The 13,633-nt window shown below is 33.0% G+C and overlaps 1 protein-coding gene across 1 annotated transcript in view; it reads left to right on the top strand.

The window, feature by feature from the left end:
* The window catches only part of KLHL1 (kelch like family member 1), a 540,073-nt gene that overhangs the window by 373,910 nt on the left and 152,530 nt on the right, over window positions 1-13,633 (top strand). Inside the window, exon 6 of the mRNA XM_061435054.1 lies at window positions 9,102-9,288. Coding sequence (XP_061291038.1) covers window positions 9,102-9,288 — 187 coding nt within the window. The remainder of the gene's footprint in view (window positions 1-9,101; window positions 9,289-13,633) is intronic.

Here is a 13,633-nt window from a genome sequence, read left to right as displayed (position 1 = left end):
TAGGGCTAGCACAAAACAAAAATGTAATACTAGGCTCCTGTTATTATTGAAATTGGGGGATCCAGTTTTCCAGACAATAAATGAATGCAGTCTCTTCAGTTGCTTATGGTAATGTGTAGGCCAACCTGCTGCAATAGCCCTGTCAAGGAAGGCTATTTGAGAATAACCCTTACACTTAGTGGACTGCACTTTTTGGCTATGGTTAGTCTGTGTTACCTCTTCAGTCAGAGAAATTTCTTATTAGAAAGTTTACAGACTTCCAGGATAACACTGAAGATCACAATTATTTTTTTCAGGAGCATTCTACTTAACATAGAATTGTTTGGAATCAGATGATTTTAGTAACTTGTCAAGGTAGAAGGTTGGTCAAGGTATGATAAGCTTGAACTAGGTACTTGAATTACATTAGGAAATACTTTCAGTTGTATGAAATTAAAACAAGATAGCAAGACAATACATTTTGAGTATATATATTTTAGGACAGTATGTGAGAGTATCATGAATTCTGTATATAATTGCTTGTACCATATACAACAATTGAAATTATGAATCATTCTCAGAAATTCAGAAAAGAACTAATAAGACTGTCAACCAGTAAAATGACTTTTGGGAAGGAAATAAAATAGTTAAATAGAAGGGTTTTAGGCAATATTACAATAATGTGCATTATCTGATGATGCTGTGGATGTGGAGTTGACTGAGAAAATAAGAAACTTTGCTAAATAGAATTACCAGTGGATCTACTATCACAGACAGGAAGAAAAATTTTAGGAGTATTTATTAATTGATACCATAGTTTCCAAATTAGTTGGAATCAGATTAAATAGAAGTGGCTTAAAACTTAAGTATAGATACAAAAATACATACCTTGTACCACCAATGAAAAGTAGAAGACATAAGCCAAATACAGGTGTGAAAATGATAATAAGAAAGAGCAAGTTCAGATATAAATGTATGATTTGAATTATCAATGGAACATTCAAGTTATGCTTCTTAATTGAGTCAAAATGACCTTACCATAACGTCCAAGATCCCAAATTATTTGTGTAATAGAATTCTACTATTAACCATGATTGGAAAGAGGGCTTCCCTGGCAGCTAAGTTGGAAAAGAATCTGCCTGCAATGCAGTTCAGTTCCTGGGTGGACAAGATCTGGTTGAGAAGGGATAGGCTACCCACTGTAGCATTCTTGGGCATCCCTCATGGTTCAGCTGGTAAAGAATCCACCTGCAATGAGGGAGACCTGGGTTGGGAAGATTCCCTGGAGAAGGGAACAGCTACCCACTCCAGTATTCTGGCCTGGAGAATTCCATGGGGTCGAAAGAGTCAGACACGACTGAGTGACTTTCATTTTTATGACTGGAAATAAGCATGGATCTGGAATAAGTTATTTAGAAATATATGTTAGGTTGGTTGATAAGCAAAGATATTTCTGAAAGACAGTAAGTATTTATGAAGAGGATTAACATGCAAGTAATTTGAGATGTGATAGTGAATATATTTTTGCCTTTGTGCTGTATATTTTCAAGTTTCAGTACTGAAGATATTTTTTTAAATTAATTAATAGATACTCTTAATTATAGTAAATTATCAATCACTTAAATAGTTATTGAAGAGTTCGTAGGAGCTTTTAACCTGTTAATCATACCTGAGAAGAGATGCCACACATTTTTCTTGATTTTCTATAAGTTTATGAATCAGTATGACTATGAAGCCTTTAATCAACTACACAGATGGAAATTGATTAAAGTCTAATATGACCAATTAAAAACAAATTGTGTCAACTGTGGCCTGAGTAATTAGGTAAATCCTTGTGGAAGTAATAGGACTTAAGCTAGATTCTGAAGACTGAGTAATATTTTAATGAAAGCATCAGAGGTAAAGGCATTATATCACTGCTTTCTAAAGCCATAATATATTCAGATGAGAGGAAGAGATCAGAAGAACTAAATTATGAAATATAGAATAATGTGCACTAAGTTATTAGAGAAAGTGGCTGAATAGCTAGAATGTAGTTATATTGTAAAATTTATGGCTTGCTAGTCTGAGGCTATTGAATAATGTCTTCCAAACAATAAGAAATTAAAGCAGGTTTTGAAAATAACCTAGATATGAGTAAATTAATGACGATGTTCTAAGGGGTGGGGAGAAGGGTAGGCTTGAGTAGAATAGATTAGTGATAAGAGAAGCTGCAGGTATCCAGGATCTGGATTATAGCACCTGGCACAAAACATGCGCTACATAATAGGTGCGAACTACTTACTAAATGAATGTATGAATGACTCCAAGGTCTGAAGCCTACATAGGATGCAATAAAAATTTTCAGGATGAAAGCATAGTGCATGCAGGACACAGGATTGCTTCTTTGAGCCTTAGAAATGCTGACCTTGCAAACCACCTTAGAAATGCAAATCCATGTTAAATAAATGCAAGTTAATAATAAATTATGAATGCATGAAATCTATTTTAACTTATCACTAATAGGAACTATCATTTGAGTTAATTTTTATGAGCTCTGCTTCTTTTGATTATGTCATTATTCTTGTCTATTTGTACTGTCAGCTTAGCCAATTACTTTTCATCTTAAAGCAATCAAATATTTCTGTGTTCAGAATAGAATTAATGAAATTGCTTCTCATTTTGTAAATGGTTTCTTCCAAATACTTGAGCAGGAATCATTCAAATGTATCATTTGGATATATCAGATGTAAGTTTTAGCATGTTGGTAATTTGTGTTTTCATTGTGACATGATAGCACTGAAAGAGAACATAAAAAGCTCTGTCTACTTTCCTCACTTAATTAAAAATAAAAATAACATCCTCACATTTTATTCAGAATCATTGGTGTGTCAGTGGAAAGAACTAGAAGATATTTCATTTTCTTAAAATTTCATGATTCTATTGTTAAAATTCTTTTCATCTAATGTTAATGGGATTTTAGGTGAAACATGTGGGTCTGGCTGCTTATATAGATGAGTTTTTTTTTAGGCTGCAGGCAGATGTTCTGGCCACGGTTGATCTCATTTTCTTGCACAAGCTTAGGCTGTTTCAGTCACAGGCAGATACTGAAGTAATTAATGAAGGACTGCAAAAATCAGTGAAACAATGTTTGAGCCTGGTTGTCCATTTTCCTCTCTCTCTCTTTTTGAAAATCTATCAAATAGGTTGGAAATATATAGAAAACTTCTCTAGGCATGAAACAACTTATGGTTTCCCTTGGGAGGTGGGACAGCCCTATCTATGAGCTCTCCTATGAATCCTGTTTATTTATTGTGATGTCACAAAGTTCTGTGATAAATAAAGTCTCTCCTTTGACCAGCACTTTCCACTCACTGTTAAAGAGGCTCAAGGCTCAAGGTCACTCTCAGTGTGACTGCTATATCATTGTTTCCTTGTAGAATATCTTAGATAAATAAACCACATAAAAATTTTAAAAAAAAGTATTTTATTTGAATCCCCTATTTACAAGACATTGAAGTAAAAATAATTTTCCTGTAGTTTAGGGAATATGATAATATTTTATCACTTATTTATTTTGTCAAGCAGAAAACTTGAAAGACCATGTATGAAGCTGTCATTTGTTCTGTAGGGACTGTCACTTCTAATAGGAATTAACTTTGTTTCATAGTTTCAAATTTTGTGAGTTGATTATTTTAGCACAACACCTAATGGCAAAGTGAGTTTCAAGTACTGTGAAATAATATGAGATATATAAAATTTTGTCACTCATGAATGTAAGAAAATTCATAACTTTGACAGCCCAAGGATATAGTCTTAGAAGACTTAATACATTCTTTGGTCCACAATAAGTGCAAATTTATCTTTCTTTGTGTATTCAACATTGCATTCCATTTTCCAATGGATCTTTAGTCAGGTATAAGGTACAGAAAGGTGTATTTGCAATGTTTTCTACAGATTCTGTTGGTTACTGTGCTTTTCAATACAATGTTACTCTTACTTAAAGAACACCTTTTAATATAGTTGTATTTACTTCCAGCCACTAACATTTTAGAAAAGTGTTGCTATAATTTATATTTCTCTAATATTTTTATTTTATATTTTAAGAAGTCTAGATATAATGCATATTTCTGTAATGTAGATATTTTATGATTTACTGAAAAATTAAAGTTGTATGCTCTCTGTGTAATAAAAGTAGGTGGTACAGCACAAATAATTTGTGCATTTGATTTTGTTTGCTTATGATGAAATGTTGGGTCTTCCCTCATAGCTCAGAAGAACCTGCCTGCATTTCAGGAAACCCAGGTTTAATTTCTGGGTTGGGAAGATCCCCTGGAGAAGGCATCGACAACCCACTCCAGTATTTTTCGCTGTAGAATCCCATGGACAGAGGAGCCTGGCAGGCTACAGTCCATGGGTTTCAAGAGTCAGCTAGGACTTAACAACTAAGCCATCACCATGATGAAATGTTACAAAGTTACAATTTAAGGGAGCACTCATACTTGCAAGTTATTGCAGAGAATCATGACAAAGATTCTAGCCAAGAGGGTATTTTCTTTGAAACATTAAGTTATAAGCTATACAGAAATAAGACAATTTTTTAAAAATATTTTCTTCTTTAGAGGTTGGAAAAACAGTGCAAATCTAGATACTTGAATAATACATTTCATTTTAATGGAGTAATATTTTCAGAATCATAATTTCTAATTTATGGAAAGCATTTGAAATAAATTCATATAAATAATTTTGGAAAATGCAGTTTGAGTTAGTATCTATGTATAAGAATGCAGATTAAAATATATTACATATTTTTATATTGCTAAATATGAGATTCAATTTCTTAAATCTTAATAAATTGTATTTTAATAACAAATGTAATGGTCATTTGAAAGAAATATTGTTTTAATAACCATTTCTTTTTTGTTTTTTCATAATTAAAGTCTGTGATAAAGTAAGTGAAACTTTGAGCAGAGAAAAATAAAGCAATAATGTTTTAATATAAGAATTGTAGTGAGCATCTTTATTCTAATTAAAAGTTTATAGCATTTCTGGTAACTGGAACTTTCTGAGTTACTATTGAGTACTCTAGCTTTAATGAATACATTATTCTAGTTTTTAATATTAATCAATTCTGAGTATCATGCATGAGGTTTGCCTGGATGTTTATTAATCCAGTTATCTTCTGCAGCTATAGGGTTACGTTACAACTTACTGGTTATTATGCTATGCTAAGTCACTTCAGTCGTGTCCAACTCTGTGCGACCCCATAGACGGCAGCCCAACAGGCTTCCCCGTCCCTGGGATTCTCCAGGCAAGAACACTGGAGTGGGTTGCCATTTCCTTCTCCAATGCATGAAAGTGAAAAGTGAAAGTGAAGTCGCTCAGTCGTGTCTGACCCTCAGCGACCCCATGGACTGCAGCCCTCCAGGCTCTTCCATCCATGGGATTTTCCAGGCAAGAGTACTGGAGTGGGGTGCCTTACTGGTTATTATTTACTCACAAAGGAAAATGACAAAGATTATAGAGAGATAGATCATATTTGCAAAGTAGCTGCCTAGCTGATGAGGATCTTTGGATGGAACAACCTCTTAGTATTTCACACAATGTTAATTATTAATATACCCTATCCTATCCTTCATATTAAGTCAGGATGTTTTTATTTCTGGCATATCTTCTACATAATACCATATTCTAAAACATTATTTTGTACATAGTGGGATTTTCTTTTTTTTCTTGAGATTTATACACAATTAATTTATAAGGGCATAGCTATTGGTTACCTTAAGTGTAAGAACATACTAACAGTAAAGATATTGATAAAGTTCCAAGGATATTTTTTTGTAAACTAAATTATATTATGCTATCTTTGACTGGAAATAGTATTTGTATATAATATCCTAAGAATAAACTCTGATTTATAGATAATTACTGTACAAATTCTGGTATATAAACATGAGTGTGTTTCAAAGTAGTAGACAATTATTGAAACATTGATATATTTTTCTAAATGGGACAGAGCAAAAGAAATGTCAGAGTAGTTTAAGTTTCTCAAAAATTTAAAAATACAAAAAAGTAACTTCTATTGCATAGGGAGGACCAAAATTTGTGTTAGTCTTTGATCATTTCAGAAAATCTAAAAATAGCTCAAGTTTAGGAAACAGATTAACTACCTATTACTCTCAATTTGGACCTGAGTTTGGAATGGAATAATCCTAAAAACTGTTGTCATGGAATATGAAATAGAGACCCAAGTGATATAGTACCCATATGCAAGAAATATTTACAAGTTACAGTTTGAAACAGTTTGAAAACAGTACAGTGATTAAGAAGAATTTAACTTCTTTCAAAATAAAGAATGTTGTCAACTGGTTGAGTATACCAAAGTTAAGAAATTTTACAGAATGATTTGTTAATAAAATGGAAAATATCATTTAAATACAGAATATCTTGGTCATTTTTTAGAAATAAAGTACAAATTTTAAGTTTATTTTGTATATCTTTCAGGTCATGTTTGTTTGTTGTTGTTGTTTTTCTTTCCCTTTTGGACTTGCTATGAGCTGATACTTATTTAAAGAAACAAGAAAAACAGGGATATTTTCTTCAAAAGGCCAGAGTTAAATAAACCATGTGCTTCCTGAGAAAGGCTTTCTCACTTTTATATCATTTAGAACATTTTAATTCATCAGATTAGACAGTTTACACTTGGAGGTGGAACCGAGAAAACAGGGAGATGTTGGTGGATGTAATTAGTGCCAGAGCAAACTTGCCAGCCTCATGATGGGATGAAGGGTGTCCAGGGAAGTGTCAGCCCTTCTTACTCAGGAGCCCTAGAACATGTGGCCTGGAAAGTTGGAGAGAGAATGAAGCAGAGGTGCATTAAACCAAAACCAACTTTACTCTCTTTCTAACAGCTGATCTTTTTGCCAGGCCCTCTGTGTAAAGCTTTTAAATCTGTTGGCTTCATCTCTATTTCGAACCATTTGTGATATGTGCAGATAGGTGAGGACTTTGGGCATTGAAGAGATCTGGAGAAGTCAGTCTGTAAATAAAAATTTGAAATTTAAGACAAGCCTTACTCAAAACCAGTGGGTAACCACACATGCAGTGAGATCTAGAGAGTCTGAGATCTAAGTTCTAGCTATAAGGAGTTCCTTTTCTTTTTATTTTTAATTGACATTTGGGGGTTTTGTTTGTGTGTGTGTGTGTGTGTGTGAGTGTGTGTGTGTGTGTGTGTGAGTGTGTGTGTGTTTTATATTGGAGTATAATCAACTAACAATGTTGTTTGTTTCAGGTGCACAGCAAAGCGAATCAATTATAAATATATAGGTATTCTTTTTCAAGTTCTAGGACATACTTCGAAATAAATAGTATATAATATGTTTTTATGGATATATCTATCAACATTAAGAAATTCATTTCCCATTTGAAATTATTACTTGAAAGTATTTTAAACCTAGGCACTCAGAGTTGACTGTCCTCTGAAACTCCATTTTTACAGAATTCCTTTCATTTTCTTTTATAATTTTTTTTTAATTTATAAAAATTTTGAAATAAATCTTATATACTTTGCATGTGTATTTAGAAATAGATACATATTTAGTTATTCAAGTACATGATAAGGTCAGTGCTTTTACCTTCAACTTTATCATCAATGTATATATCATCTTATTGAATTCTAAAAATTATAACAATTCCCTTAAGCAAACAAATGAGTTTGTTCCTGGTTTTTCATGGATTGACTCCTTGCCAGGAAAGAAAAATCTTTTTTCTTTCTGTTGGGCTCTGCTATTGTCCCAGAGAAAGAATTGCCCCTCTATATCCCCAAATCTATTTCATTAATGTTTCTATTTATTAATATTTTATAAATAAAATAGTAGTCCCTTAAGAAACATGTAGGAAGGCAACAAAGTTTTAGTATATAAGACAAAAAGTACAAGCAAGACTCTAATTAAACATCTTCCAAAGCACCTAGTAACTCTAATACTTTTTTTTTAACTTCATAGCATCTTTTTTTAAATTGGAGAATAATCAAGTAACTGATATGTTTTTGTGTTCTCTCTTATACTTCAAACAGTAATTTATTTATTGCAGTAGTTAAATAAATTTATTTGATTATGGTTCAAATCAATTTCTAAATTATATGTTGTCATCATTTATTAACTTATTCACTCAGTAAACATTTATGTACCAGTGTGGTACAGTGTCTTACCAATGAGAAGAAAAGGTCAGTGAGTCAATGTTAATGTTTCTACTTATAAATTTTCTAAATCCATGCAACATATTTAACTCTCTTGAAATAAAATAGGTTTCATGAACAAAAAAAGAGAATACGATACTGAAAGAGTCAAGGAAAAAGAAAATGCAAAGAAGGGCAGAGAAAGAAGAAAGTAAAAGATATTTTGGATATATTCAAAAAAATGTACAGAAAAAGAATTTGTGGAGATGATAACATTTCATAGTTAAAAAAAAAAGAGGAATAATATAAAATTCTGGTCTCCCTCAGGTGCTGGATTTTTGGTAATTTTTATTTATTTATTTTAGTTTCACTATTGGAAACTATTACTTTGCCTGAAGTAAAGTTTTTCAATGGTTTGCATAATTAAAAAGGTGTTATGAGTATAATTTTCTATTTTTATTGAATTGTTTTAATTTGAAAGGGATTAAAACTATGCTTGAACATATTAAATTATTATATCTTTTAAAACTTTAAAAGCTTTAAAGTAGCTTGGAATACATTAAAGTATGTGACTATTTATGATAGGTTTGTTAGGGCTTAATTTGTTGAAGAATTTTCTTTTTAATCTACTTTACCGGAAATGTTTATGGCCAAAAAGGCAACTATATTTGATTTATGAACAGATTTTATAAAAAGGAAATGAAACTGAAAATTGATATTTAGAAGTTTCTTTGTACTCTGAATGGCAAAATAATAATAAATAATATGGAATCAAAAATAATATCTTTTCTGTTTTTCTTAGCCATGCATTTAACTCATATTTATTTCTCAATGTAATCAATTCTTATTATATTTTTCATCCCTGTCAGTAGAAGGGCAATATCAAATCTACTAAGCTTCTAATTTTCTAATTAGATATGCTCATACTATAAAAACCATTATTAACATATATGTGTATTATTCACAGATATTGGCAGACCTAGAAAACCATGCATTATTTAAGAATGATCTGGAATGTCAAAAGCTGATTCTAGAAGCAATGAAGTACCATCTGTTGCCAGAAAGAAGAACTTTAATGCAAAGTCCAAGAACTAAACCTAGAAAATCTACAGTCGGAACTCTGTATGCTGTGGGAGGAATGGATAACAATAAAGGTATTTAGTGCCAGATCTTTAATAATAGTCACCTGGTATCATACCATAACATGAATTTACTATTGTAATTTGTGTAATAACAACAAACTTCACAGAAACTTAGCTTTATTCATTAAAATTTTAGATTTAGGAAAATATTTTGATGCCTCATTTTTCCTTTTTTTTCAATCTGTAGTTACTGCTTCTTTTTCTTTTTCATCTTTAAATCTTTTATCTCTTTGCATTATGTACAAGATTTCATATAAAATTTTAAAAAAATTGAAAGCACTTACTTACAAAACACAGACCAAATGATTTGTTGGATATCTTGAAAAATGTATTTCTATTCTAAGTAAGTATATTTATATTCTAGTCTAAGTAAAGTAAAATGTATTTCTATTTCTAAATGCAATGTGTCAGCCCTATGCTTGCTGAGAGTAACATTTATGTAATAGAGAGTCTCTGCTTTTGAAGAATTTAGAACCTCTTACAGAACAGAGGGCTTCCCAGGTAGCACGGTGGTTAAGAACCTGCCTGCCAACGCAGGAGACATAAGAGAATTGGTTTCCATTTCTGGGTTAGGAAGATCCCCTGAAGGAGGGCACGGTAACTCACTCCAATATTCTGCCTGAAGAATCCTGGGCCAGAGGAGCTTGGTGGGCTACCATTCATAGCGTTGCAAAAAGTCAGACATGACTGGTGACACCACAGACACATGCACAGAAGCCGAAAAAAATAGACAATTATCAATGAGGGTACTGACTTGGCAGGTATCATTTTTAAGTTTAATTTTCTTTTTTTTTTTCCACATGAAATATTTTTTCCATTTCTTAAAACAAAAGCAGGTACACTTTATAGTAAGTCTCAGATTTGATAAATGGGCAGTGATTTTGTACACGTATATAAAAATTTAAGTTCAAATTTATGATATTTGCTTTTAAAGAACACTGCATTCTACAGAAAGAATGCCCATATAAGATCAATTCCATTTGTACCTCTGCACATATCATTTAAAAATAAAAACAGAAAGAACAGTGATTAAATCAGGCAAGCCTGTGGCTAAGATTAAACAGTAAACAATTATCAATATAAAAATTAACATTAATATAAAAATCATTATCCTATTAATTAGCCAAAAGACATGGCTAATTTAAATTTAAAAATTTAGTGACTTTAAATACAATTGCCATAGCATAAAGTAGTATGAATACAGGGAGTGCACTGAGTTAAGCTGTTTCCCATCATCCCGATACCATCCCCCCAATCCTGGTCCACAAACCAGTCCCTGATGCCAAAAAGGTTGGGGATCACTGGTCCAAAGGATTAAAAGAGTGTGACAAAACAAAAGGTTTAAAAAAACATTCCTGATTAAGTCAGAGATAAAACAGGAAAAAAAAAAAAAATTGGTGGAACCTTTAGGAATTCTTACCATACCCACAACCCTCTAGGAATTGGATGTTAAATATATCCCAAACTTAGATAAAAACCCAACATTTAATACCAAACCTCAGAGAACCTAGTTTTCCTGCTGTAGCAGAAAATTAGAGAAGCCAATGTTTCAAGAGATTTAAATAACTAGGACATTTTCAAGGTAATCGTTGTATTTGCATCATGCCTTTACTACTTAAAAAGTGTTTTCTACACCTTATTAAATTGTGTTATCTCTAAATGACCATTAGGATTTTATCTTAAAATTGTTATTTCTTTTCTTGAAAGATAATGAGGAAAAGGAAATTAAAATGTAAAAAGAGGCAGAGAAATCAAAAGAAAAAACGTAGCAAAAATTAGAATTTATTTTGCATGACTAATTTGAAAAATAAAGCAATACAATGATAATGACACAATATGTTAGAATATAATGATATAGAATACTTAGCGTGTTTTTTGGAATTTTTTTACATATTTATATTGTGCCTTATGAAGCTATATAAACATTTTGTTGAGTTCCTCTTCAGTTCCATAATTACTGGGATTCAGGTGATATTCCATAGCATTGATAAGCTATGAGTATGACCCCTGTAGATTTTCTGTAGACATTGCAAAACTTCAGAGCATTTTTATCTCCTTTCCCTTCCTTTCTTCTTATATTCACATGGAAGTACATGGATCCTACAATGATGCATTTTCCTGCACATCTATTTTGTTCCAGGCTCTGTGTTAAGAACTTGTGCACCATGTTGAACATTATGAATTATTACTCCTATCTCAGGGGCTTCTCATCTGGCGTTACTGGTAAAGAACCCACCTACCAATGCAGGAGACACAAGAAAGGCAGTTTCCATCCTTGGGTTGGGAAGGTCCCTTGGAGGAGGAAATGGCAACCCGGTCCAGTATTCTTGCCTGGAGAATCCCTTGACTAGAGGAACCTGGTGGGTTTATAGTCCATGGGGTCTCACAGAGTCAGACACAACAAGCAACTGAGCATTCACACATGCACCCCTACCTCACAGAGCTGCCAAGTTAATCTGGGAAAGTGAACAGTAAACAAAATATTTGTGAATAAAATGAGCTTGAGAAGAATGAGTTTGTGAGTACAATATCTATAATGCTTGGATGCTAACCTAGTCTAGTCTAGGAAAAGTGGAGAAGTACAGAGAAAGTGTTCATTGTTGTTGTTCTTAGCTGAAATCTAAAGGATAATTAGACACTAGCTTAGCACATTATTAGAATGGTACAGTAGGTGTGGCAGCAAATTCCAGACTAGAGATACATCAGATGTGAAGACTTATAGCTAAAGAAGCATGACATCTTCAAAACCAGAGAGAAATCCTTTCTGGCCGAAATATAGCCAGGGGAGAAGTAAAGCCAGCATGGTAGTGGAGCAAAGACACAGTCCATTTCAGGGAAAGGCTTAGCAAGATAGAGTCTGATTTGAAATCTAGACATCATGAAAGCAAGTGATATTCCAAGCGGAGTAGTCTTTGCAATCAGATGACTATTTAAATCCAGGAGTATAACTTAAAATCTCAGTTTAATTTACCCTTTCTCAATGCTATATTGTGTTTCTGTAGCAACTACAGTGATTAAATGTAAAGAGGCTAAATACAAGGCATTCCAACATGTTTGATTAGTGCCAAAGAGGACATCAGAGAACTCTGTAGCAAACTGCGCTGACTTTCCTCATCGCATTATAGACTAAGGTCAAACCATCTAGGAACTTTGGTGGCATAGACTATAGGGATTCTATGACTTAATAGTGATGTGACACACAAGTGAACATAGGACAACAAGATATTCATATTATGGCATTTATATGAATACCATTATGTATTGGGCTTCCCTTGTGGCTCAACTGATAAAGAATCCACCTGCAATGCAGGAAACCTGGGTTCCATCCCTGGGTTGGGAAGATCCCCTGGAGAATGGAAAGGCTACCCACTCCAGTATTCTGGCCTGGAGAATTTTAGGAGCAAGCTCCAGAGCAAGCTCCAGAAGTTGGTGATGGACATAGGGTCTCAGTCCATGGGGGTCACAAAGAGTTGGACAGGACTGAATGACTTTCACTTTCACTTCCAAATGCCTTTTGCACCAATACAAACAGCATTCAAAAATTGGGAATCACATGATTCGAGAGAAAAGAATCAAGACATAAATGAAGTTAGCAGTATGTCTTAGAAAGTATGATTGATTCGCTGCCATAACTGGAATATACTGAAAAATATATCTTTAAAAATATAATTTAGAGTATGTGAAAGTGAAAATGTTAGTCACTCATTCGTGTTCCACTCTTTGCGACGCCATGGACTCTGTCTGGAATTCTCTAGCAAGAATACTGGAGTGGGTAGCCATTCAATTCTTCAGGGGATCTTCTTGACCTGGGGATCGATCCAGCATTGTAGTCAGATTCTTTACTGTCTGAGCCACCAGGAATCCTAATTTAGAGCATATTTCAGTTCAGTTATTCAGCCATGTTTGACTCTTTGAGACTCCATGGACTGCAGCATGCCAGGCTTCCCTGTCCACTACCAACCTCCTGAGCTTGCTCAAACTCATGTCCACTGAGTCAGTGATGCCATCCAATAATAATAATGAGATTGAATTTTTCTTTTTGTATTTTGAATTCTTCATGTATTTATTCATCAAATGTAATAATGAAGACTGACATTAGTTTCCTATTTTTTCAATTATTACATATTTTTATTTTAATTTCTTGATCTAATTGCCTACAGTATATGGTATAAAATTCAATAGAAATAACTTATGAGGTGCTTTACTCATTTTGTGCATTTTATAAGGAATAACTTAAATATCTTACAAGTTTGCTGTAAACATTTAGTAGGTAGCATAGCATACCTAACAATTTCTGAGCAAATGATGAATACCATGTAAGAGAACAAAAGCAGATTATGGAAAGCCTTATATTCTT

The sequence above is a fragment of the Bos javanicus genome, chromosome 12 (assembly GCF_032452875.1).
Source record: "Bos javanicus breed banteng chromosome 12, ARS-OSU_banteng_1.0, whole genome shotgun sequence".
Lineage (NCBI taxonomy): Eukaryota > Metazoa > Chordata > Mammalia > Artiodactyla > Bovidae > Bos > Bos javanicus.
This window is presented reverse-complemented; position numbering and strand designations above follow the sequence as displayed.